Source organism: Zalophus californianus, chromosome 6 (genome assembly GCF_009762305.2).
Source record: "Zalophus californianus isolate mZalCal1 chromosome 6, mZalCal1.pri.v2, whole genome shotgun sequence".
Lineage (NCBI taxonomy): Eukaryota > Metazoa > Chordata > Mammalia > Carnivora > Otariidae > Zalophus > Zalophus californianus.
The window spans coordinates 4664675-4692415 of record NC_045600.1 but is presented as its reverse complement, the minus strand read 5'-3'; the positions used below and the strand labels follow the sequence as shown (position 1 = coordinate 4692415).

Sequence of the window (27741 nt, the reverse complement as noted above, 5' to 3'; positions counted from 1 at the left end):
CACTAAAGTAAAATTCACTGTGTCTGGCATCCAAACAGGGATTACAAGGAAGGCAAAGAAGTAGAAAAATCCAACCTATGATTAGAAGAAAAGTCAATCAATAGAAGCAGACCCAGAAATGGCACAGATGGTGCAATTAGTCAATAAGAATATTAAGCCAACTATTATAAATATGCTCGATATATGCAAAAAAGGCAGAGAAAAGCATGAGCATGTTAAGGAGGGACAGGGAAGATAGAACAAAGATCAGAATTGAACTCTAGTACTGAAAAAATCTCAGATGAAAAATGCACTAGGTAGGATTAACAGCAAATCAGAAACAATAAAACGTTAGCACATTTGAAGACATAGTCATAGATACATTTTAGAATGTAATACAGAGAGTAAAAAGCTTAGGGAGGAAATGAACAGAGTATCAATGAGCTGTGGGACAATTTCAAGCTCACCTAATATACATGAAATTGAAGTCCTCAAAGGAAGAGCAGAAGAAAATAAATAACAGCTGAAAGTTTTCCAAACTTGATGAAAATTAGAAATAAGAATAGAACCAAGAACCGCAGTGAACCTTAAGCACAAGAAACATGAAGAAAAAAGTTCACCAAGGTACGTCTTAATGGAATTTCTTATAACCAATGATAAAAACGTTTTCCAAACAGCCAGATGGGGAGAAAAAGGCAAGTTACATACTGAGGTATGAAGATAAGGGTGACAGCAGACTTCTTATTGGAAATAATGCCAGAAGCCAGTGGATCAACATAAAGTACTGAAAGAAAAAAGAACAAACCAAACCATTGTCAGTCTAAAATTTAATACCCAGCAAAATATGTGTTTAAAAGAAAGGCAAAATGCTTTTTTAGACATTTATAAGCTGAAGTAATTCATCAGCAGACTTTCATTATGGGAAATGTTAAATAAATTTCTCAAAGCAGAAGGAAAATGATGCCAGATAGAAATCTACATTTACACAGGGGGAATGCTGAGCACCAGAAATGGTAAATATGTGGGTAAATGTAAATAATTTTTGTTCTTATTTAAAAATAACTTTAAATGATTGTTTAAAATAAAAACAACCGTTTTTTATGGGGTTTGTATAAAATGTATGATAATGCATACAAGCTGAGATGGGGAAATGGTATGCATTATTATTATGGTTCTTATAAAACAAGCACTAATATTACTTGAAGGTAGCCTGTTGTAAGTTACAGATGAATGCTATAAACCTTAAGATACCTAGTAATAAAACAAAACAAAGATTTATGGCTAGTAATCTAACAATGGGAGATAAAATGAAACAAAAAATATTCAAAAGAACGCAAAAAAGGGAAAGAGGGAACAAAGGATAGATGAGATGAATGGAAAATAAATAGCATGGGGTGTCTGGGTGACTCAGTTGGTTAAGCACCCCACTTTTGATTTTGGCTCAGGTCATGATCTCAGGTTCGTGGGATCAAGCCCCGAGTGAGGCTCTGTGCTCAGTGAGGAGTCTGCTTGTCCTCCCTCTGCTCCTCTCTGGCTCGCACTCCTTCTCTCTCTCTGTCTCTCAAATAAATAAATAAATAGCATCCTTAAAAAAACCACAAGAAAATAAATAGCAAATTTAAACCCAGACTGTATCAATAATAGACGAAATGGTCTAAATACCTATCTATGTATTATATGTATGTATGTATATATGTAGAAAGTATGCACAAGTGGGGGCAGGGGGAGGTGCAGAGGGAGAGAGAGAATCTTAAGCAGGCTCCACACCCGGCATGGAGCCCGACTTGGGGCCTGGTCTCAACGACCCTGAGATCATGACCTGAGCCAAAATCAAGAGTTGGACACTTAACCGACTGAGCCACCCAAGCACCCCAGTCTAAATACCCATTTATTTATTTATTAGATTTTATTTATTAATCTGACAGAGACACAGTGAGAGAGGGAACATAAGCAGGGGGAGTGGGAGAGGGAGAAGTAGGCTTCCTGCAGAGCAGGGAGCCCGATGCAGGGCTCGATCCCAGCACCCTGGGACCATGACCTGAGCTGAAGGCAGACGCCTAATGACTGAGCCAACCAGGCGCCCCTAAATACCCATTTAAAAAGACGAAGATTGTTAGATTGGATAAAAAGTCAACTATACAATGCCTACAAGAAACTGACTTTAAATATTAAGATGCAAGGAGTTAAATGTCAAAGGATAGGGTAAGATATACCACACTAATACTAATTTAAAAAAGTTAGAGTGGCCATATTAATATCAGACAATAGATTTCAGAGCAAAGAATATTAGCAGAAATAGAGTTATCTTATAATGATGAAGCGGTCAATTCATCAGAAGACATACCATTAGGTGCATAAATATTTATACACCTAATAAGAGCTTTAAAATACATGAAGCAAAACTTGTAGAACTGAATGAAGAAATAATCAAATCCACAATTATAGTTGCAAGTTTCAACACCCTTTTCTCAATAATCAATAGATCAAGTAGACAGAAAATCAGTAAAGATATAGAATATTTGAATAACACTATCATGCAATTTGGCCTAATTCACATTTATAAAACACTCTATGTAACAACAGCAGAATGTACATTCTTTTGAAGTGTACATAGAATGTTTACCAGGGTACACCAAATTCTAGGCCATAAAACAAGTCTCAGTAAATTTTAAAGGATTGAAATCATTCAAAGTATTTTCTCTAATGATCATGGGATTAAATAAAAAATCAAAACAGGTATCTGGAAAATTTCCAAATATTTGGAAACTAAAAACACACTTCTAAATAATCCCTGGGTCAAGGAAGAAACTGTTAGGGATATTAGAAAATATTTTGAACTGAACGCAAATGACAGCACAACATATGAAAATTTGTGGAATGTAGTTAGAGCAGTTCTCAGCTGGTAATTTATAGCACTAAATGCCTATATTAATAAAAGAAAAAAAAGAAAATTTCAAATCCATGATCTCAGCTTCCACTTTAAGACATGAGGAACAAAAAGAGCAAATTCAACCCAATGTAAGCAAAAGAAAGGAGATTAAGATAAGAGCAGACATAATCGAAATAGAAAACAGATAAACAGTAGAGAAAAATCAGTAAAGCCAAAAGCTGGTTCTTTGAGATCATTGAAACTGATAAACCTGCAGCCACGCATCAGGAATAAAATAGAAAAGACAAAAATTACTAACATAATGTGAGAAGTGACTTAATTACAAATTCTAAGGATATTAAAAGGCTACTAAGGTAATGTTATGATCAACTTTATGCCAGTGAATTCTGCAACTTAGATGACATGGATAAATCCCTTGAAAGACCCAAACAGGAAAAGCTCACCCCTGAAGAAATTGATAACCCCCAAAGCCCCGTATCTATTAAAGAAGTTGAATTCATAGTTAAAAACCTTCCCACAAAGAAAACTCCAGGCCCAAATGACTTCACTAGTGAATCTTAACCAAATATTTAAGAGAAATAATACCAGTTTTGTGTCTCTCTTAAAATTTATATTTTGAAGTCCTAATCCCCAGTGCCTCAGAATGTGACCTTATTTGGAGATAAGGTCTTTAGAGAGATGAATCAAGTTAAAATGAGGTCATTAAGATGGGCCCTAATCCAGTATTATTGGTGTCCAAATGAAACGGGGAGATTTGGAGACAGACAAGCATACAGAGAGAACACCATGTGAATGTGAAGACAGCCATATACAAGTGAAAAAGAAAGGTCTGGAACAGGTCCTTCCCTCACGGCCCTCAGAAAGGGCCAACCCTGCTAAGACCTTGATTTCTGACTTTTAGTTTCTTTAATCATGAGATATAATACAAGTCTGTTGTTTAAGCCACTCAGTTTATGGTACTTTGTTATGGCAGCCCTAGGAAACTACTACACAATTCTATTCAAACTCTTCTAGAAAATCATAGAGAAGGAAAGTTTTTTCAGCTCATTCTGTGAGACCATCATTACCTTATACCCAACAAGAAAAAGACATTGTAAGAGAAGAAAGTGATAGATCAGTAACTTTCATGAACATAGGTACAAAATTTTTAAATAAAATTTTAGCAGATTAATCCAGCTGTGTGTGTGTGTGTGTGTGTGTGTGTGTATGTGTATGTACATACATACTTATTTCTACGTGTTTATAATATCATGACCAAGTAAAATCTGTCTCAGGAATGCAAGGTTCACTTGATATTTGGAAATCAATCAGTGCATTTCAGCATATTAATGAACTGTAAAAGAAGAACTGAATGATCATGTGAAGAGATACAGAAGGAGCATTTGACAATATACAGTATCATGTCTGATAAAAACTTTTGCAAACTAGGAATAGAAGAGAATTTTCTCAAACCGATAAGGGGCATTTATGAAAACATTAACTTTCACATTATACTTAACTGTGTAAAAAACTGCTTTCTCCATCAGATCAGGAACAAAACAAGGGTGTCCACTCTCACCATGTCTGTTCAGCATTGTACTGGAGATTCTAGCCAGTGCAATAAGGCAAGAAAAAGAAACAAAATATATCCATATTGGAAAGGAGAAAATAAAACTGTCTTTTATTTGCTGAGAACCCAATTATCTATGTAGAAAATTCTACTGAATCTACAAAAAAAAACTTCTAGAATTGAAAAGCTGGTTTAGCAATTGGAGAATTCAAGGTCAATATGCAAAAAGTAACTGTATTTCTATGTATTGGAAATGAAGAACCAGAAATTAAAAATCAAAAATAGCATTTATAATATCATCAAAACATGAAGTAATTAGGGATAAGTTGTGCATATTTTCTCATTAAAAAACTACAAACCATTGCTTAGAGAAATTAAGGACGACCTAAGTAAAAGGAGAGACATATCCTATTCATGCATTGAAAAACTCAGTGTTGTTAAGACATCCCCCCCAGATTGGTCTGCAGATTCAGTGCAGTTCTAGCCCTTGGCACACACACTGTAAAGGAATCCCAAAGCTTTTGCAGGCAGGTGGCTTGGTGAAGGTTTGGGCCCTGGTTGCACAGGCTTGCTGAGCTAGTGAGTCTGATAGTGGTCTCTAGAATGATGCCCTGGGGCAGCAGGGGCTGTCAAGGGGTGGAGAAGAAGCTGAGAAGTGCAGCTGAACTAGGAAGGTCTGCAGGGTAGGAGCTCTCAGGGAGGAGCCAAGTGGGAGGCAAGGTTCACCCAGCGGTTTGATAGCCATTATGTCCAAGTGGTAGAATTATGGATGATTCTCGTTTTCTTCTTTGTGTTTCTCTGTCCACCACCCCCCCCCCCCCCCCGGCCCCTCACCGAGCAGACTTCTAATATAATCAGAGAAACCACAGTCACGTAGTTGATTCCTATGGGATATTATTTTTTTTGCATACCTATATAATTTGAATATTTTACAAGGAGATTGTATTTGTTTTGTAATCAAAAACAAGGTGGACAGGTAGGCAGGAAGAACATTGCTAAAGGAGTAGGTCTTAAGAGACTGTGAGGAACTCCTGGTGGGCCCATGTATCAGTAACCAGGACATGGAAACCACAGTAAATATGGGACAACCAAGCAAATGTACATTTTACTTGTCATGTTCTTTCCGAATCTGACTTCTGTTGGACACAGAGGATGTCTCTCTCTAGTTAATGCATCAAGTCATCTTAGAACATTTGACAGAAGACTTAACTCCTTAATTCCATGGAGGCAGATTGGGATCTCTAATTACTTAATTGAAAAAAGGTACACACTTCAGCCTGCCACAGTGTTTGGGAATTAATCTTTAAAACCTGACAGTGAACATTAAATTCAATTAGGGAGAGCGATTAGCAGAGATTCTTCTCTCCTTCACCCTGGGTAGCTTTGAGAAGTGGCTGACTGGTCTGCATTGATTCTGACGCTATCCTTGTGTATATATCAACCAGGAGGGCCAAGTATGCATTTTTCACTCCAAAGGAGAGTTATCAGACAATTTACAGATCGATGGATTTCCTTACACATGTCTCCGTGGCTGATTCAGAAGGCCCCCTGGCCACGAATTCAGACTCACCAGTTTGCTGATTTGGGCCTTGGTGTTTTCTCCTGCTCTTCTCTTTTCTTCCCCTGCTCCTCCTCCTTATTTTGTTGGTTCTACCTTCTAAGCAAGCCACTTTTCCACTGCCTCCAACTGGTTCCAGCCGTGCGGCTCTCTCCCCTGGATTCTTGCAGAAGCTCCACACTGTCTTCCCATGTCTCCCTTGCCCCGCATGCTCCTCCTGGCACAGCAGCCAGAGGGGTCCTGTTTCTGCCTGCAGGATTCTTCCCCAATTTCTGTACAGCTCCTTTCCTCACCCCTTCAGGTCTTCCTTCAAAGCCACCTTCTCTGAGAGGCTCTTCCTGGCCACCATTTCAACTCCTTCTCCTGACCTTAGAGCTCCTTTCCTGCTCACTTATGCCCTCAGTCTTTACCATTACCTTCTATGCTACATAGATTCTGCTTGTTTATCTTGTTTGTATCTGTCTCGTTGAAGGCAGAGGTTTTTGTCTTAGTTGTCTACTGCTGAACAATGCCTGGCTAATGCAGGTACTCAGGAAATGTTTGTTGAATGAATGAAAAAATGAGTTTTTAAAAAATTTTTATTTATATTTTCAGAGTTGGGGAGGGGCAGAGGGAGAGAGAGAATCTTAAGTAGGCTCAATGTCCAACACGAAGCCCAGTGCAGGGCTTGATCTCACAACCCTGAGATCATGACCTGAGCTGAAATCAAGAGTTGGATGCTTAACTGAGCCACCCTGGCGCCCCCCATCATGTGTGGTTTTAAGATTGTGTAAAATGCATACAGTACAGGGTTTACTGTTTTAACCATTTTCAAGTGCACAGTTCAGTGGCATTGAGCACATTCACATTGCTGTGCAACCATCATCACCAGCCATCTCTAGAACTTTTTGTCTCCCCTCCCCCAGCCCCTACCCCCCATTCTCCTTTCTATAGCTATGATTTTGACTATTCTAGGAACCTCGTGTAAGTGGAATGATACAGTATTTGCCCTTCTGTGTCTGGCTTATGTCAGAAGACACTCAGCACAGTGTCTTCAGGGTCCATCCATGTTGGGGCAGGTGTCAGAATCTTCTTCCTTTTCAAGGCTGAATAGTATATGGATGGACCACGTGTTGTTGATCAGTTCATCTGTTGGGGTTGTTTCCGCCTTTTGACTCCTGTGAATAATGCTGCTATGAACTTTGGTGTGCAGGTATCTCTGAGACCCTGCTTTCAGTTTTTTGGGTATATACACACAAGTGGAATTGCTGGATCCTGTGGTGACTCTATGCATAATTTTTAAAAAAGATTTTATTTATTTGAGAGAGAGTGCGAGAGAGCGCATGAGCAGGTGGGAGGGGCAGAGGGAGAGGGAGAAACAGACTCCCTGCTGAGCGGGGAGCCCCGTGGGACTGGATCCCAGGACCCTGGGACCATGACCTGAGCCGAAGGCAGATGCTTAACTGACTGAGCCACCCAGGCACCTCGTTGCGTAATTTTTAAAGAAACTGTTGCACTGTTGTCCGCACAGGCTGCACCTTTTCACATTCCCCCCAACAGTGCACAGAGGTTCTAGTTTCTCCACATTCTCCCCAACACTTGTTCTTTCCTTTCTTCTTCTTCTTCTTCTTTTTTTTTTGATAGAAGCAATGTTTCCTGTTTTTATAACTTAGATGGTATCTTGCTGCATATATGCAGCTTGTCTTATGTAATCAATGTTATATTTTTTATTGTTCAGCCATGTTAACCCTGTAGGTGTAATTCATTAATTTTACTTTATTTTTTCTATTAAAGAGTCATACTTGTACATAGTTTTGAAAAAACTGCACTCTGTTCTACCACAAAATCCCACTCCACTTTGAAGGCTTCTGGCTGTTTCTTCCATTATTTCTATCCATATTTCTAACTTTTTTTTTTTTTTTTAAGTAGGCTCCACGCCCAGTGTGGGGCCAGAACTCATCCTAAGAGTTGCGTGCTGTATCATTTGAGCTAGCCAGGCACCCCTCTGTCCATATTTCAAATGTAGATGCTGCTCTTTCTTCATTTTTCTGTTCCAGACCCCAGCTATTAACCCCTAAGAAGAAAAAAAGGATCTGAGCTCTATTAGCATTCTTTGATGGCTGCTATTGACCTCTTGTTTTCTTAAGCTCAGACATTTACATATGCCCAGGAAACATACTTTCAGAGCTCTGATCCTTTGCATTTTGAGGAACTTCTGGATGCAGCAGGGTGAATTTTCCCATCTTGAAAGGGAAGTCTGTCTCTGGATCGGGTCTGTGGATGTGTGGGTACACTTTGGGTTATTAGGGAAATGAAGGACATGAAGCTTAGGTTCTCTGATGTAACTGAGAGAGGGCCAGAGAGCACTGCTGGTAAGAGCTGCGTGTGTGGCAAGCCCCAAGGAACACGCCCACCAGCCCCACTCATTCCTCACCACAGTCCTTGGGATGGGGCTCTTCTTATCCCCACTTCATGGAGGAGGAGACTGAGGCCCAGGGAGGCCAAGCTGCTTGGCCAAGTCACATGACCTGCAAGCAGAAGCATCACATGGGAGGCACTTGGCTCCGATGCCCATGTTCTGGCTGCTGGTGCTCTCCCTGCTTCTCATGTTCGATCCTCTAAGCCACCTCAGATGATGGGTGGGAGCATCCCCTGCTTCCTGTAGTGACAGTGAAGGTAGGAGCCTAGCCCTGCTGAGTGTGTATGTGTGCCAGGCCCAGAGCCAGCCGTGTCAGGCTCCATGCTAACCAGCCTTTCCCTGGGGTTCCTGGGAGAGGTGGTGAAGGGCTCTCTCATGTGTGGAGTGGCCCTGGCTCTTAGAATGTGCAGTTTATACTTGAGGGTTTAAGAATGTATTTCAGAAGTCATTGAATGTACATGGGGCTTTCTGCCACAGGCCTCATCACCATGGAAAGCCAGGGTGGGAATGAGGGAGCATACCTTCTCCCTAGAAAAAAGAACAGCTGGCCCTTTGGGCAGAGACTGGCTCTTTACCCCACTGTAAGCACAGGTGTGGCAAGGCTGTTTTGGATCTTACTCTTGAAGCGGGACCCTGAAGATAGCCTGACCTGGTGCAGTGTCCACTCCAGGGCTCACAAAGCCCCGTCTCAGAGGACAGATGTCAGAGACGCAGGCAAGACTGGGCCACAAGACGGTGAGCAGAACAGGATGTTCGGTGGTGAGCAGCTGCAAAGTGGATGGGAAGGGCTGGGTGGTTGAGTGGCAGAACTTGGGCATGCTGTTTTCTTGGGGGTTCCCTTAACCCCAGGAAAGGTTTTGGGAAAAGCTCCCCCTCACCTCGCCAGCCCCAAGCTTTTACACTTCAGCAAGGAAAAGTCTAACAGTATTGTTTGGTTGGTAAAATAGCAGGCATCTAGTTCCACTATGAGACCCTCTCCTCCTGTGGAGCGGCCAGGCTGAGCCCTGGAGGTCAGGCCCCCGTGTTTGACATCTGGCACTGTGTTTGCCTTGTAGGTGTGGAATGCCGTGGACTCGGGCCGCTGCTTGCAGACCTACTCCCTGCACAGCGAGGCGGTGCGGGCTGCCCGCTGGTCTCCCTGTGGCCGGCGCATCCTCAGCGGTGGCTTCGACTTCGCCCTACACCTAACAGACCTTGAAACAGGTGTGTTTCATGGCATTGTTACCCTGAGGCACCCCTTCCTCACCCAGAAGCTTCTCTGGACGGTCAGCAGCCACAAGCTGCACACGGTTTCAGGGCAGTAGGAGATAGCCCTCAGGAGAGGCTCACACTTGGTGAGCAGGTTTCCAGGGCGTTTGCCCAGAACCAGGATTCTCCACAGGGGGTTTGAGAGACAGAGGACAAAGCTGCAAGGTTGTCTCAGCCCCAAACTGTGGGCCTGGATAAAGAGGTGGCTTTTTAATCAACTTCTGACATGTAATTTGTACCAAAATAGATTTAGCTTTATCACGGTGTCCTTTGGTTGAAATCAGTTTAGAATTCCTGTCAATTCATTATCGTTGAAAGGCTGTAAGGAATGATTCCAGCTCATAAGGAAAGTCTGCAAATGAGTTCTGCTTTAGTGCCTACACTGAAAAGGCATTTGGGTAAGATGGATTTGTGCTGGGTAAATCCTAAGGGGGCTCTTGACAAGCAGGGTGAGAAGGAGAGATAAGGCAGCGGAAGGAACTTGACATTACCGGGGGCTCCTGTGCAACAGGCACTCTCAGCCCCTAATCCAGCCATAGCCCCCCGAGTGGGGTCCTGTCCATGCTTCTCAGGTGAGGCCAGAGCTGATTTGAAACCTCTGCCCCTGACTCAGGCTGGCTGGTCTCAGCACCCATGTTGCCTTTGCCTCCCTGGGCTTCTTCTGGTCACTTTTCTGCTGGACAGAGTTCCCACCCTTCCCTAGGGTGTTCCCTTCAGTCTTCAGAGAGGCCTCCCCCGCTCAGCAGTCTCCCAGGGCGTGGCAAGCAGGAGATGACAGTTCTGGGCCCAACCACACAGCTCCTCCCCAGCAGCATGGAGGGGGTGCAGAGAAGGAGCGCAGTGGATGGATTGGGGTAACTGTGGGGGTTGTGTCTCGATCCGAGCACCCTCATCTCCTCTGGCCTGCTGAGGGGCGGTCCTGCAGCTCCTCTGACTGAGCCCCATGCGCCCTCAGTGGGGATGGTGAAAAGACCGATGGCTGTGTCAGTGGCCAGTACTGTGCCACAGGCTTTATACATAACATGTCAGTCCTCACCACAGCCTGCCACTCGTGATTCTTTCCCCTGTTTTATAGGTGAGAAGCCTGAGGCTCACTGCAGCGAGTAGCTTGCTCAGATCCTCCCAGTGGTGCGTGGCAAGTGGGGATTTAGAGCCATGCCTGCAAGTGCAAATCCTGTGCCCTTTCTACATCTTTATGGTGTTTTTCTTCTCAACAGTGTGTCCCCAACCATTTGTGGTCATACCCTGAGCCCCGCAGGGCCGATGAGGGGGCCATGGCTCAGGGGTTTGGTGCCACTTAGTTGGTGATGATTGCAGCAGGTAATGTTCTCCTACAGCCTTACAAACAGGGTCTCGTTTAGGCCCTACTCACGCTTCAGGGCTGGCACCACCAGACTCCTTTTCACACACAGGTCTGCTCCGCTCACTGTGTTGTCTATGTGCCCAGTGAGCCATGCTCAGCACTGGAGACACAGAGGTGAACAAGACCCAAAATCCACCCCAGAAGCTCTTGTTTGCTGGGGGAGACAGAAGTGCAGAGAGAATCCCAGATTACAGTGAGGGAGTAAGATAGAGGAAGTGCAAGAACATCTAGCCTAGAAGATCAAGGAAGACTTCTGGGAGAAATCAGAACCTACCCTGAGGCAGGAACGAGGGGGACTCCCCAGAGGATCCAGGTGAAGGGGGCACGGTTGAGGGGGAGAGAAATGAGTTCTCAGTAGACAGGGCAGTGAGGACAGAGTTGGTACAGGAACATGAACTGAATGGTGTGTGTGGAAATGTGGGGTGCAGGGATCTGGGGCAGCAAGTCTGGAGGTGCAGGAACAGGAGCTTGAGCTTCATGCAGTTCCTGGCCTATGAGGTATGCATTCTCCAGGCACTGTTCCCCATTCCAGGGTCACTGAGCACCCCTGGGTACCTGCACTGCCCACCCATGGAGCGAAGGATTGATGCATACTGGGGGGGGGGGGATGTTGGATTAATCAAGTACAAGTTCATTTGATAACATTAATGGATTCCTAGTGGCCCTTTGTCCTATTGGATCTTCTCAATCAACAGATGTTAAAGAGACAGTGCCATTGTGTGTGTGGGTGTGTGTGTGTGTCGGGGGGGTGGTTTGAAATTTTTAGATGTTAAAAGAGTCTTCCTGCCTGACAAGTTAGGGACTGCCACAGCAGATGGCGGTAGGGGGCCATTGTTGAGTTTGGAGCAGGAGAGAATCATGGCTTGATTTGTACCCTGGGCAGTTCTCCCTAGTGTCTGCAGTTGGTTGGGTATGACCCGAGGCAGGGTGGAGAGCAGGAGGAAGGGAGAAGGCATACCTTGCCCAGTTGGTGGCAGAACTTCAGGGAGAGAAGCTTGTCTGGCCCCAGGCCCAGCGTGCTCCTCCAGCTGTGGTGTGTTGGGTGGTATAGGGAAGGCACAGCCCCTGTCCTCAGGGCTCTGCCTGAGATGGAGGACTTTTCCAGTCTACCCATCTCCCGGGAACAGCACTCCTCACCTGGTTCATCTGTTGAGAGCTCAGTCCAGTCATTCAGTAGGTACTTACTGAGTACCTACTATGTACAAGATCTGGTCGGGGCTTGTAGTGGTAAGCTTGTTGGATGTTCTTTGTCCCTTGGGGACAAGGGTCTCAGGGTTTGGACCTTACCCTTGGGGAAGCCCCCCAGCCCCTAGATGGGGCCTCCCTTGCCAAGGGGGTTGCTGGTTTCTGTGTCTGTCCCCCTGACTGGTGTGGGCGCTCCTTGAGAATGGGGCCTGTCCTGGGAGTCTTGGTGTCTCCGTCATCTGGCCGGGGCTGGCTCAGAGCAGCTGCTCAGTGTGTGAGTGGAGGCTGGCCCTTGCTGGGCAGTGAAACCCATCAGTGGCTGCCAGGGTAGGCGAGTAGGCTCCCCCCGGGTCTCCCACCTCAGCTCTGCATCCCCACCCCAGGTTGTACTAGGTGCTTTCTTTAGCAGAGGTCGGTGGGCTTGGGCAGCCCCTATGGCTCTCGGCCTGGTTTGACTTATCTCATCCTTTCTCATCACTGAGTCTGATTTTCCTTTTTACTTGATCTACCTCTTTCCGCCCTTGGCGATTTGGCTTTTTCATTTCAATCTAATTAGAACTCCCTGCCAGGAGAAGGCAATGCAGGGCATTCTCACCGCAGTGCTTTGGGAATTAGTCACTCGGTGCCCATTGTCGTTAATGGGAATTTGGCGCCAAGGCCATTTATCCTGGTGTCTTCAATCAATACAGTTAAAAATCTGTGGATTCTAAAATGTCAATACCCAACCTGAAATATGGAGGGCCAGCAACATTTTATCTCGTTAATTTATAGTTCTGACGGGCTGTTGGCTTATAAGACAACCATGAATCAACACCTAAATAAAATCCTCTCACAGATTCATTATTTTTGGTGCTCCCGCTTCAGTCTGTAATCTTCCTAACAAAATGTCTCTAGTGCATTAGGCTGAGGTGGCCTCAGGGAACCCTGGCCGACTCCACCAGGGCCCAAATGTCACCTGGCTTATGAGTCAGCTGTCCTGCACATCACATCGGCCAGTCTCCTCAGCATCCCCCCGAAGATGTTGTTCAGTTCAGTTCTGCTGGCACTGGTCTCTTGCAGCTTCCAGCCCCTCGGGCAGCTGCCCGCAGCCTGGCTGTTAAGGCCTCAGAGGTATTCAGGGCCTCGTACTTTGCATTTGTTGGCTGCAAAGGAGATTTTCTTCTCCTGGAATCCCAGGGCCCTGGCTGGAGAGGGCACCCTGTCCTCCTTCCTTTGGCCTGGTCAGCTCTCTTGATGTGCATCCAGCCTGTCCCGGACATCTGTGCAATGCCACCTGGTCCCAGGTACCTGATGCTGGAGGCAGCGCAGTGGGATAGAAGGAGCATGGATGGGGTGCAGGTGTGTTCTTCCACTTACCTGAGCTGGGTATCCTCGGGGAGAGTCCCTTCACCTCCGTTGCCGCATCTGTGGAAGGGGGTAACAGGACCTGTCTGGTGGTGGGGTGGTTGAGGGGAATAGCCGAGATAATGTTTGTGGGTGCTTTACAGAATGGCCCAAGGTAGGTACTCAGCAAAAGATGTCCCTTCCCCTCCTCCACCACTGCCCCATGAGACCCTTCAGATGGTGGGAAAGAATGACCTTGTTCCTGCTGAGCGTCCAGAGAACCCCAGTTGCTGGGCCATTTCTTCATATGGAGTGACTTTGGTGGCTCGGCTTCAAAAGCCCCCAGTCTGATGATCCCCCAGCCAGCTTCCTAGTGTGGCCCTTCGTCCCCTGTGTGGGTCTGGGGGGCAGGCTGGGAAGAAAACAGGCCTTCCTGGGTTCTCCCAGCTTCTCCACGTTTTGCTTCTCCATGACAAAATAGTATTGGTGGTACACTAGCCACTTCCTCCTGGCATTGGGATGGCAGCTGCCCTTTATTTCGCGTGGGCATGCAGACCTCCCACAGCCCAGCCTGACCCTCTCTCCAGAGCTCCAGGCACCCAGTGCTGGAGAAGTCCATGGCCTTCTTTACTCAGATACCCACTGCCCTCAGCTTTGCCATCCCCAGCCCCTGGTTATCTCCTCCTGCTCTGGGGGTCCCTGTGTCTTTCAGTGGGGGGTTATGGGGCATGAAAATGAGCAGCCAGCTGGGACTGGACCCATACATGACCATTTCTCTTGTTTTCCAAGAAGTGTGTTCTAGTCATCATGATTGGGGCCTCCATCATGGAAGCACTCCAGGAAAGGAGAATATCCTGTTGACTGAGTGTGCACCGTGGGCCAGGCCATGGGTGATGTAGCCCCGGTTCCTAGCACTCTGCTTGGCCTGTATCAAGCTGAGATGAATAAAGAGATGTTAGTCCCCTTGCTTATTATGTATTTAGTCCCTACTCTAACCTGTGAAGACAGTGTTTTTATCCCCATTTCATTGATCTAGACACTGAGGCCGGGAACATTCAGTGACTTGCTCGAGGCCTCACAGCCAGCAGTGACAGAGCTGGGATCCACCTCTGGCCTGTGTGACTGGCAGAGGCTGCCACGTCTGTTTCCCTGCCATGGACGAACTGTTTGCTTAAGGGAGCCTGCTTGGCTCTCCCCTGGTCAGCTGGCTTGTCACCTGTGGAGGGTAACTTAGGGCCTCCAGGAAGAAGGCGACTGAGGTGGATCTTGACTGGGCCTTCTGAAGGAGGCTTCTCTGGCTGTTGACAGCTGCCGCTGCAGTGGGAGAAATGTTAGCCCTGACAATTTGAGTACCCTTGGCATAGGAAGGGTGAGAAGCATCCAAATTCTAACTCTGCCGAAGAGGACCAAGAGCTCATGGCTTTAGAGAAGAGGCTGCAGATGGGGCTCCTTTTGGGCTAAGTGGTGCCACCCACCAGGTCTTGGAGGAGGTGCCTGCAGAGAGGCCTGGGCTTCTCCATTCTTCGGCTTTTGAGCACCATGACTGCAGAGGGCCTCAGTTAGGCATCCTTCAGGTGCCTGTGGAGGCCAGGAGGGCAGACACCTAGCTACATCATGAGACCCCAGCCAGCGGGCACACACGCAGCTCCTGGTGGTACTGGCACGTTTTGTGCCGTCAGTCCTTTGGGCTCAGGGGTTTTGCCACTGGATCCAGATACGGAGGGGCTCCGCAGCCCAGTGAGGTCTGAGCTGACGTTGGTCCTGGTGCTGCCCTTTCAGTGCCTTCTTGCCCAGAGCAGCTGCCCACACTCCCTCCCGCTGATGCAGGCGCCCCCCCCCCCCCCCCCCCCCCCCCCCCGCTGACTCCTCTGCTTTTCCCTTGTCCTCAACCACCCCTCTTTCTTCTAAGCTCATTCCTTCACTGGTGCCCCATTCCTGGCCCACTTTTAAACGAGCTTATTCTCAGGGCTGTGCCCTCTTCGGCCCTGGGCACCCCGCCCCATTCCCATGCACACCCTTTCTCTTTCACTCTGAAGAGTTTTTCTCTCCAGTCTCAGCCTTGTTTTCTCCCCTCTTTCCGTACAGCTTTGGGGTGAGAAGCCGGCCCTAGTTACGGATATTAAATCCCATGTTATTCAACATCAGTGAAACACCCTGCCAGCCCGTATCTCACACTTTGGGAGGTGGCTGCAGGTCCTGCCACATGTCCGTACACATCCGTGCCGTCACCTTCTGGGTGGATAAAAGGCAGGTTTTCCTCGACGGTGCTAGTTCACTGGCTACCATCACGGCCCGGGTGGCACGTCGGCTCTGCGCGTGCTCAGTGGCAGCTGTGCGGCCGTGTGGCTGTCCCTACAGGTCAGGCAGCCTCTGGGGACTGACCAGAGCCTGACCGGAGCCTGAACACAGGAGGCTGCGGGGCCCCAGAAAGCCAACTTGAGGCAAAACTTTTGACACACCTTGTTTGCAAGTTGAGAACTCGCTTTTTTTTTTTTTTTTTTTTTAATTTTTAGAAAATTTAGTCCTTGTCCAGATAATTGAGAGCAGTGGGCGGACTTGACATAAAAGAGAGCTCACCACCACGGCTGCTGTTTCTTTGCTGCTGCTGCTGGGCAGCCGCCATCTGTGGGCCTGTCATCGGTCTGGGGCCTGCGGCTGCCATGCCTCTTTCTGATTCAGGACAGCTTCTTCAGCTACACTTCATTCTGCTGGTTTTGCGGATTGGAGAGGCCCACTGGGCTGACCTGGAGACCCCCACTCATCCACGGGGGACGTGCAGACACAGGCCTGTCTGCCACTCACCCAGACCCTTCCCAGGACTCCACCAGGCATGCCGAGATGGCCCCTGTTTCTGATTCATAAAGTTTGATTTGAAAGTTAGTAAGCTCCTTTTCTCGTTAACTTTGAGTCAGGATGGTTAGATTTACAGCTGGCCAAGTACTTCCCAGAGGATGAGTGTAACGATATTGATTTTAGCGAAATGAGTCATATGTCGCCTGCCTGGGAACACAAGCTCAATCACCACGAGCCGACAGCATCAGCTTTCCCTTGTCAACGTCTCCCCTACATGTTCGTGAGTCCGTGGATGTGAACAAAGAGCTAAGGAGAAGGAAAGGTCATGGATAGCTTGCAGGCAGGTGACGAAGGGCACAGAGAGCAGGACTCTGGTGTTAGACAGGTCTTGCATCTCTCCCAGCATGGCTGACTTGTGTGGCCCTGGACAAAGCATCACCTCCCTGAGCTTTCTTTCTTTCTTTTTTTTTTTTTTCCTCCCTGAGCTTTCATTTCTCCTGCTGTGAAAAGGGCTAATTACACCTACCACAGAGGGTTGTGGCATGACACGTGCAAGCCGCACACAAGCCTGGAGGTAACAGGTGCCATTTCCCTGCAGAGGAGGGCATGAACTTCCCCTCTCTTTCTTGGGGACCCATACTTGGCTTTCATCTGACCTGGATCAAATGTCTGTTGTGTGCTAGGAGCTAGGCTGGGGGCCACACATGCTGAGTGGAAGAGGAGGACCCTTTGGGGACCCAGAGCCTTGCATACGACAGGGTTCCCCAAGGTAGGTGTTAGGGTGGACAGGCAGTGTTGCCCCAGCCACGTGTGTGGTCACCTGGGTTTCCACCTGAGAAAGGAAGAGGGGCAACTGTGAGGAATTCCCTGGCTAGTGTTACCAGCTGCCTTATCTTAGCATCATTGGTGATGGAAGCACGGGTAGTTATAATAGTGTCAAGAGAACAAATTAAGTTTCTGCAATCTGTTTTAAACATATTTTTGCTCTAATGACGATTTGTAGTTTATTTGTATCGTTATTGATTCAAGGAGGAAAAGAAGTGATTTTTCCTAACCAAGAGGATCTGAACCGTTCTTATACTGGTTGAGTTCATTATAACCAGATCAATAAAGCCAGTGTTAGTGGATTAAATATTTAAAAACTCAATTTCCTATAAGCAGCATACAGTGAATAAATAGAACTTTCTATAACAAACATGTAAACAAGCAAAGATAGTCTCAGAGTTAAAGGTTACGTAGCAACTAACCATTGTGCTTAAAGTAGCATCGCCAGAGGACGTGATAAACAAGGTACTCGATGTATGAGAAGGTAGAGTGGGAACAAATCTGACGAGAAAGGACCTTCACCTTCACCGTGGCTAGTGTTCACGTTGGAGATAGTCTCCGATAAATATTTCCAGCCTTTGTCCATGTCTCTTCAACAAAATGTAAAGGCTAGCCCAGGGCATCATGTTCTCATAGCCTCAAGATAGAAACTCCAGATCATTCCTCTCTCAAGGTTCCTGCTGTTAAAAACTTACAGCCTTTGGTTTTAGCTTTTTTCTTTTCTTTCTTTCTTTTTTTTAAATTTTATTTATTCATTTGAGAGAGAGAGAGAGAGCACAAACAGGGGGAGAGGCAGAGGGAGAGGGAGAAGCAGGCTCCCAGCTGAGCTGGGAGCTGGATGTGGGGCTCGATCCTAGGACTTGAGGTCATGACCTGAGCCAAAGGCAGATGCTTAACCATCTGAGCCACCCAGGAGCCCCCTGGTTTTAGCTTTTAATTTAACCAAGGATGAATTCAGTAATTTGGGGTTTAATTTTTCTCAGTCAAAGGCTCCCTTTTGTTGTTTGCTCTTTGCCATGTCCTCCAGAACACTTTATGTTATATGTAGTATGTATGTTGTGTGTCGCCCTCCGGACAGCCTTGTGTGGCCCGGGACACACCACAGTGAGGGACCTGCCCAAGGGACCTTTCCAAGGTCCCTCCCCTGGAAGTGTTGGGGCTGGGATGGCACCTGGGTCTGTGTGGCTTTCAGCCCTCTGAGCCTGCATCACCTCCTGTTCCAGGCACAGTGCTCTGAGCCTGCATCACCTCCTGTTCCAGGCACAGTGCTCTGAGCCTGCATCACCTCCTGTTCCAGGCACAGTGCTCTGAGCCTGCATCACCTCCTGTTCCAGGCACAGTGCTCTGAGCCTGCATCACCTCCTGTTCCAGGCACAGTGCTCTGAGCCTGCATCACCTCCTGTTCCAGGCACAGTGCTCTGAGCCTGCATCACCTCCTGTTCCAGGCACAGTGCTCTGAGCCTGCATCACCTCCTGTTCCAGGCACAGTGCTCTGAGCCTGCATCACCTCCTGTTCCAAGCACAGTGCTGGACAATGGTGGCTGGGGTCCTAACTTCTGACCCACAGTATTGTGCTCGACCTCCTTCCCTTCGTATTTCCCATTATGTATCTGGAAGCTTATTAGAAACTTTAAAATCTTTTAGTTTCGGATCCTCTTAACAAACAAATACAGCAAAGACCTAGTTCTTATAAACAAAACTAGGAGGAAAGACATAAAGCTTGTCTTCTAAGAAGAACATTTTAGTACTTAAGAGACATAGATTCTCTTCTCAATCTCTTTAGGAGGTTGAAGAATAACACGCAGAAATACATGGGTTTTTTTTAGCAGAAAAAGCTCAGTCCTCATCTTTTAGCAACTCAGCTTTCGCTTTCCTCCCATCTTTTCCCCATTGTTGGCAAGACTATCACCGCACTTTTTGAAAAAATATGGCTAATTCACTGCCGTCTCTGAAATAAGCATATGGTTATATGCCATGGTCCAAGAAACAAGGAACATTTTTCTCTAGGCAGATCATTTGTTTTTCCTTTTGGGCTTAAGGACTGGCAGTGAATCTGAACGAGCAAGAGGTCAGCAGTGGGCACAGTTGCCTCTGTCAGGAGGACAGATTTCAGGCCTGCTGGGGCCTTCTCAGTGGTGTGGGGGCCACAGTGGCATCTATGTGCCCCTTTTCCATCTAGGGGACATGATGGTCATGCCTTCCCTCATCCCGTGGACGGATCCCCTAGCTGCTTGGCTGGAGCAAGCATCCTGGGCCTGAGCTGCATTCTGATGCCCATCCTGAGGTCCCCACAAGTGCTGCTCCGTGTCCTGGCCCGGGTGTATGGAGACCGCGGTGGGCAGCCCTCTGCCCCATCCTCCCTAGGAGGGGGCATCTATTAACTGGGCACATCATGGGTGGTTTCTGACCACGAACTGTAGCCTGAACGAGTTTCAGGATAGAAGAGGAAGCTCAAGGAATACCAGGTTTCCAGTTAGGTTAATTCCTGGGGAGGGGAGTTTTTGTTTGTTAGAGAGAGAGTTGCTTATCTGTTGACCTAATGAGAGAGACACATAGGTCCCAGACTAAGTCTGTTCATTTTTCCGATGCCTTTTTGGAAGAATTCTTTATTTATTAAAAAAAAAGCATTATGACAACAATATTAGTATAATTTAAGAAGTTATCTCACTACCCGTAGAACAGTTCACTTCAAGTTGGTGTATCTCTTCCCAGTCTCTGTCCATACCAATCCCTACCTAATTCTTCTATAATTCCAAGAATAGGTATCAGGTACTGTCTGTCTTGCCAAAGAGCACTGTTTGTGATTCCAGTTTTAAACAGCTTTTCAACATTCCACCAGGCAGACACCCATATTTGCCTTACTGCTCCCCTTCGTTTAGACAGTGTTGTTTTATAGTCCCTTCATCATTAAGGATGATAGGACCCGAGGTGGCCAGCTCTTGACGCCATTGCAGTGACATAGGATGACCATGAAAATCTTTGTGGACTGCGTGTTTCAGCAACAGTTAGGGGCTTGTTGAGCTTAAAGAAGTGTAGAATCCTCATTTACAAAACCTCAAGTGTTTCCCAAATTTTCTCTGATGATAAATAACTGCAAATTGTGGGCCCCTGGAAGATGTTAGAAAAAAAATCACAATCATCCATCATGGGAAAGGTGACATTTTAATAAAGAACAAGAGAGTAACTGCTTTCCAAGAAGTTTGTACTATGAGAAGAATATTTTGAAAACAGATGTTTTTGTTTCCATCATTCTGTAAGTTTTGTTGCCAAAAACTACATGAATGTGTCACCTATTAAAAATGCTAATATCTGCACTCTTAACTTGGGAGCAGTTTTTCTAGTCTGCTTTAAAATCCTTTAAATGAAAATTTTAGTGGATTTTGAATTTGCTTGTTAAAAATGTGAGAATGCAGTACTACCCTCTCATTAGTCGCAGGAACCATTCTTTGACCTGAGGGGAAATGGAGCTTTCCTAGCAAAATGTTCACACACTCCTTTGGATCAGTGGCAGATGGGAGTAGACAACATCTCCCTTGATGCCGGTGGTGAATGTCTTCCGTCCAGGTCTGTGCATCTCTGGGAGAAGTCTTTGCTACCTCTGACAGGCCTCGATGAGTAAACTGAAGCCGTAACTGGGCTACTTTCAAATCACTGAGTCACAGAAAGTTCCGTACCTTTGAAAAAAAAGCGGAAGTGGAGCCAGTTCGGTAGCTCTCACTAAAAATGTTGTTAACTCATTTGGTTTAATGATTTCAAAGGGCTTTGTTGATGCATTTAGTAAATGGCATGTTAAAATATACTTGAAAATACTGGTTATTTTGTCCTTGTCTCATCCTTTAAAATGGTTTATTTTTGGTGTTTTAATGCTCATAATTTATTGGCATGATAGCACACTGTGTAACTTACAAACACATCTCGGAGATACGTGCTTAAGGGCTTGTCCTTGATGGGGCATGCTGTCAGAAGAGTGCAGAGACCACGGATCTAGGCAAATTGGATTTATAAAGGCTCCTGCTGTAACTCGAGAGTACCAGTCGATGACTTTCATTTCCTTACCTGGTGAGCTGGTAGAGCACTGTGTGGGGGTCCTGAACACAAAGCAGGACAGCTGGGAGTGCTTTCTGAAATGAATGAGCGAACATGGTTTCTGGGTTCCTAGAAGAGGAAGTGGTGCTTGAGATCTTGGTGTCACATTGGTCTCCTTCTTGGGTGCTGGCTTCTTGTGTCCCTAACTGCCCACTGCCTCTCCAGTGGAGGAGTTTCTGTGAGCCAAGGGCAGTCAAGGTGGTCCTTCTTGGGCTGTGGGAGCCCTTGCCGACATCTCTGAGGGCTGCCACCTTCAAGTTCCTGGTGGGTGTGGTGCATAGCAGGTACCATGCCTGGGATGTGCGGAATGGCCTGGCCCCTGGGGATATGTTCAGAGGCAGCACTGAGACTGCCGGTGGTGAGAATGGCTTCCAAGGCCAGTCTGGTTTCTGGATGCATTTTCAGTGGTGTTGAATTGAACACGTGAGAACTACAGCCAGTGCTCTGGGATATAAGGTGGTACCACATACAGGAAGGAGGACTGGCTTTGGAACCCCACAGACCTGAGCTCAGGGTCAGAGATCTGTTCCCCACATTCCCTGAGTTCAACCTATTTATATAGCTTACCTCTAAAAGATCCCAATGACAAAACAGACATTTTCCACACTGTATGTGTATATGTACACACACACATTTGCACGTGCACGAGTGCCTGACAGCAGTTTCATGACAGATAGGACTGTCTTGAATTCTGAGACCCCCAGTTGGCCACACCACCTGTCCATACTGGCGCTCAGGCCCCCGTGGTGTCATGTTCTCATTTGTTGCCCAGAGTGTCATATCACCCCTGCCTGCCACACCCTGTAGCAAGCCATTCATGGGTTGTTGTAAGGTCATGATTGTAAGATGGCTGATCCTAAAAAGACCAGTTTGGAGCATCCTGCGTTTTTGTTTTTAGACTCCTAGGTAAATAATCTCTGTACTAATCGTGCAGCTCTGGTAATGTTACTTAATCTCCCCGAGCCTTGGCTTTTTCCAGTTGTGGAGCAGGTGTAGGGCATTGTGTGGTTTAGATGAGTTGAATCGCAGTATTTACGGAACACAGGAAAGGTGGCGGTATTCATGGGTCCGGCCATTAGCTTAGCTCTAGGGGAGTTCAGCTAATCAAGGCGGAGGGAGGGGGGGCTGGCTAGATCGTGAGGCAGAAGGTGCTGCTGCCCCTGTTGTGCTTCCAGGAAGTCTCATGGCTCTCTCAGGCCCAGATGGGCTGCGTCTGCCTATAGCTCTGCACCAGATGGCATCTGAGTTTTAAGGTATATATTTTGTGACCCGAGTATTTTTTAACTCATTCTTCTCTGTTTGGTGTTGCAGGAACCCAGCTCTTCAGTGGTCAGAGTGACTTCAGGATCACTACCTTGAAATTTCATCCAAAAGACCACAGCCTTTTTGTGTGTGGAGGCTTCCACCCTGAAGTCAAAGCTTGGGATATAAGGACCGGCAAGGTGATGCCTATCTTCCTCCTGTGGCCTCTCCATAGGGGAGCTTGCCGCGGCGCTGTGAATGCCTGGGGGTGGGCCAGCATCTAGGTGCAGGACCCTGGAGATGGGATAATTACCATTCATGTTTCATCAGTGCTCAGGGTAATGTGCAGTTGTTTTTAAAGAACATTCTTGAGTTGTTAGAATATTGAAACATCAGAGGTGTGATTCTATGTAGCCTGTTACTGAACATATTTACTGAGCATCTACTGTATGCAAATGTTTCCAGATGGTATAGAATGAATCGGCTTTTGGGTTACTCAAGGGAATAATGTGTGGATGCAGATAACTGGCATGGAGAGGCACTGTATGTGTATGTGTGCATGCGTGCGTGTACGTGTGTGTGCATTCATGTGTGTGCGTTCACATGCACGCATGTGTGTATGTGTGCATGTGTGTGAGGGAGAAAGAGAGAGATTTGCAGGGGAGTGAGGGAAGGGCGGCCAGCATTCAGGGGGTGAGCACTCTCAGCTTGGTGTGAGGAAGGCTTCTTAGAGACTACGTTCCTTCTGGAGCTAAAAGGCTGGTCATGAACAGTCCCACAGAGAAGTGGTTTCCACCCCAGCCAACCCCCACTCCCCCTTCACCAAGGCGCTGCTCTTTTTACCTTCACCCGCGTAATAAATGGCAGCTCCACCTGTCTAGGTGTTCAGGCCAGAACCATCAGAATCATCCCTGTCTCTGCTCTTGCTCTCACCCCCACATCCAAACCATGAGCAAATCCTGTGCTAACTCTGGTTGAAGCTGCCATTGACTCTCGCTGGAATAATTGCAGTAGTTTCCAGTGTGGTATCTCTCTTTCCCTGCTCCTTACAGTTTTTCTCAACACAGCAGCCAGAGTGATCTGTCACAACACAAGTCAGATGTGCCTCTCCCCTGGTCAGAACCTTCTAGGCTCTGATTTCGCTCCCAATAAAGGCCAGTGTCCCTACAGTGGCCCACAAGGCCCACATGATCTTCCCTCATGCCCTTCTTACCACCAGTGTCCTTGCCTTTCCTAAAACACATCAGCACATTCCTGCCTCAGGGCCTTTGCACCTGCTGCACCTACCACCTGGAATGCTCTTTTCCCATTTTCTCTGTAGAGGCTCCCTCCCTCTCTCCTGCAGGGTTCTGTTCAAATGCCACCTCTCCAATAAGGCATTCTCTGACTTCTCTGACCACCTTGATGGTCACCCCCTGGCATTCATTAGTTCCCTTTGCTACCTCACTGTTCTCCCTATCATTTATCATCACCTGGCATATGTGGATTTTACATGTTTATTTATTTGCCTGTCTGCCTTCACTTGAATATAAGCTCTGCCAGAGGAGGGATTTTTGTCTGTTTTGTTTGCTGTTGACTTATAGCTCCTAGAATCGTGCTTGGCAAATAGTAGGTACTTGGCAAGCCTTGGTTGACTGAGTGAGGGAATAAAGGAGGAAGACAGCCATGCAGAATGCGTACGTACAGAAGGTAGGAGTATGAAGTGTATATGGGGACCAGTGACCAACTTGACCTGGCAGGGTGTGGGCTCCAGGCAAGGGGACTGGCCCTGGGCAGAGAGGCACTCAGTCATTGTGAGTCTTGGTTTGGGTGAGCAGTGAGAAGCCAGGGCTTGAGGATGATAGGTTCATAGAGGAGTAATGAGGAAGAGCCATGTCCAGGCTGCCTCTAGGGGTGCTCCATGACTTTAGGATGACTTATTTTCAAGATCTGAGAAGCACTGCCCTGATCTAAAGGAGGCACCCAGCCAGGGTAGTTGATAATAAAGCCCATGTTAAGCTTAACTTTGAAAGAAGAAGGTACAGACTGTCAGAGTATCCTCCTGCATTTGGGATTCAGGATGTTCTGAGGTCCCACCCTGAAGGCTTCCAGCCTGCTGCAGGACCAAAAGTTCTTCCTTGAAGGCTTCCTCTCCACGTCTGCCTCCTGCCCCACCTTGGACTTCCCAGATTTGAAGGTTCAGTTAGCCACTGCAGGAAGGCGCTTTCCAAATGTTGGAAGGGGCTGCTGGTGTTTTGAGAACCTAAGAACAGAAATAGTGTCTTTAAAAGAAAATTCTTTAAAAGAAAAGTTTTGTCTATAGGTATCTTGTGGGAAAATTAAAACACAGAGAGGTGTACTCTTTAAAAAATCTCATATTTTTCTTTCATAAACTTCTTTTTACAAAAATATTTGGAAAAGAGAAAAGTTACCCATAAAGAAGTGGACACAATGGAATTAAAAAAAAAAACAACAACAACACTGGAACACTTATATTTGGGCTGCGTGTGTTGGAAACTCTTAGTCATGCTGCTTGAAGAGGGACCTTCTATTACCCAGCCCCTGCTGATGGCCACATCCCTTAAAGGTGTGCTTACTGTTTTTAGCCTCAAAGACCAAACACGTAAGAGATTACTCACCAAGGACACCATCTGATTTAAGAGTTTGTTAAAAATATTGGATTTTCTCCTAGGGCCGACGCCATCTGACAAGCTCTGAAAATGCTGGGGGAGAAGCAATTAGAAGCAGATGTTGCTGTGACTGGTATTGGCATGTTTGCGAGTCTCTCCCAAGCTAATAATGTGGGTAAAGGGATCTGTGCAGTGTTTGTTTTTACTTCCTTTTTACCAACAATCCGACTGCTACTCCTCCCCGTCTGGGTCACAGGGCTAGTTCCATTTGCATCAGCACTCAGAGACAGTTCTGTCTCCCGCTTCAGTTATGTTTCCTCTGACAGGTGTTGCCTGAGTGTCTCAAGTGGGCGCAGCCAGAGGACCAGAGAGGAAAGGCACAGGCTTCCTGGCCTTCTGGCTCCCACCTGGTGTGGCTCATTTTTGAGCCTGGTGGGTTGCCAGGGTGCATGGCGCTGTCCCGGGTGCTGAACTCTCCAGCCCTCTCCTCTGTGGTTGAACATCTGGGGCTGAGCAGCTTGGCTTTTTTGGACTACCCTCAGAGACAGTGGTGAAAACTGCAGGTGGAGGCAGGAGGCACACAGACTTCAGATTAAAATCAAAACCAGCTTCCCCTTTTAAATACGACAGGAGGGACTGTTTTATTGTAAAAGTAATATGTGATCACATGAAAAATTCAAAGACAGAGGGGAAGTAGAGAGAAGGGGTAGTGGAGCCAGCCAAAGGTAGACATTAGTAACATTGTAGTATTTTTCTTTTTTTGTTCTTTTCCTGTGTGTATGTGTGTGTGTGTGTGTGTGTGTGTTTTAAATGTGTGTGTCTTTTTTTAAACATTGTTTGGTCTTATTTTTATACACGATTTTATATTTTGCTTTTCACATAGCACTATAATGTAAGGGTTTTCCTTGTTATCACAAACTCTTGAAGAATTTTCAGTCCATCCCTTTGATGTAGAGTGCTTAGCTGACTTGCTTCTTGCCTTTATCCCTGGTGCTCAGAGCAGGATCTGACATAAACCAGCACTTGATAAATATGGATCGAATGAGTCGTTTTCCAACGGTTTAACTTATTAAACCATTTCCCTAGGTTGGACATTGAGGATACTTCCTTTTTTCTTTCTCTTTTTTTTCTTTTTGCCACTTAAATAGGTGTGAAGGTGGAGATCAGGGTCAGCAAACTACAGTCCAGGGCTAAATCTGGCTTCTGTTTGCTTTTGTAAAGTTTTATTGGAACACAGCCACATGCACTCATTCGTGTATCATCTGGAGCTGCTTTCACACTACAGTGGCAGAGCTGAGTAGTTACAACAGACCACATGGGCTGCAGAACCTGGCTGGGCCCTGCTGTGGCTAGGTCTGGCTGTGACATCTGTCACTCTATTGATTGTCGAGACTCAGCCTACCAATCTGGCTAAGAAGGTGGGTGCCCCTGTGCTCACTGTATTAGAGGCCTCCTTACAGAGACCTTATGCTCAGAGAATGTCTTTTCCAGAGAACTGTGTTCTTCAGTCAAGTTTCTCTCTGTCGTTATAATCTCCAAACAGACCACCCAGTTCTGTAAGACACACATCTTTGCATCTAGTGCTCTCCATATTTGATGTTTATTTCCTTAAGCTTGGGTCCCAGAACTCAAATCACTGGGTCACTGTGAATCAGCATTTTGAAGGCAAGGGGTAGGTTTCCAAGGACAGAGCTGGGGCATGCTGTGCTGGGATAGAACCCATCACTGGAACTCGACTGCAGGGCCAGACAACCTCTTGCCACCATCTGAGAGAATGGAGTCTGAAGAGTAGTTGGAACAGATAACTTTTAAGCTACTTTCCAGTCATATGATTTTATGACCCTTAAGCTGAGCCAAATGATGAATGTTGGGATTCCGGACTTTTCGGGGCCAGCCCAATTCATTAGAGCAAATGGGCTGTTTGGCTTCCCTCTCTTCTTTTCTTGGCCGATCTCTCTCTGCCTCGGGTTTGAATATTGGAGCACATCTCTCATCACTACAAAGTGCCTTGACTTCATTTCCAGCAGGTCAGCAGTATGCGTTCTGTGTGAGTCGGCTGAGCACGCAGGCTCAAGCTGGTGTAATACCACCAGCGGGATCTCTGACTTCTTCCTCCCAGCAGTGTGCTTGAACATGGGTGTGGCCTGGAGTCCAGGAGACCTGTGGGCTGGCCTTCATGTCACTGTGGGGTCCCTCTCTCCAGAAGCCCCTCCCACCTTCCAGTGCTGCTGGCCTGAGCTACAGGAGACCTGGGCTCACGGCCTTCTTGTACCGCGCATGCAGCTGGGTGATTGTAGGCAAACCCCTCAGACTACAGTCTCTCTCAGCCGTGGTTTCTCCATGGGTATGGCCAGGGGGCAGGAGAAGGCCATCCATAAAGCATGGCTTTGCACGTTACCTGTGTGCTGGCGAGCGCCTGGGGCTCTTGTAAGGATGCAGATTCTGTGTCAGCCATCTGCGGTGAGGATGACGTCTTAGTCTGTTGGGGCTGCTAGAACAAAGTACCATAGGGGCTTAAACAACAGGACATTTATTTTGCAAAGTTCTGGAGGCTGGGAGCCCGAGATCGGGGTGCCAGCCTGGTCGGGTTCTGGTGAGGACTGTCCTCCTGGCTTGCAGAGGGCTCCTTTCTTGCTGTGTCCTCACATAATGGAGGGAGAGAGCTCCAATCTTTTCATCCCCTTAGAAAGATG

At 46.8% G+C, this 27741-nt stretch overlaps 1 protein-coding gene across 11 annotated transcripts in view; it reads left to right on the top strand.

The window, feature by feature from the left end:
- WDR25 (WD repeat domain 25) overlaps positions 1-27741 on the top strand; it is a 138088-nt gene that overhangs the window by 74493 nt on the left and 35854 nt on the right. For all 11 annotated transcript variants that reach the window (XM_027569354.2, XM_027569355.1, XM_027569353.1 and 8 more), the window contains 2 exons: positions 9430-9577; positions 22509-22639. In XM_027569354.2, coding sequence (XP_027425155.1) covers positions 9430-9577; positions 22509-22639 — 279 coding nt within the window. The remainder of the gene's footprint in view (positions 1-9429; positions 9578-22508; positions 22640-27741) is intronic.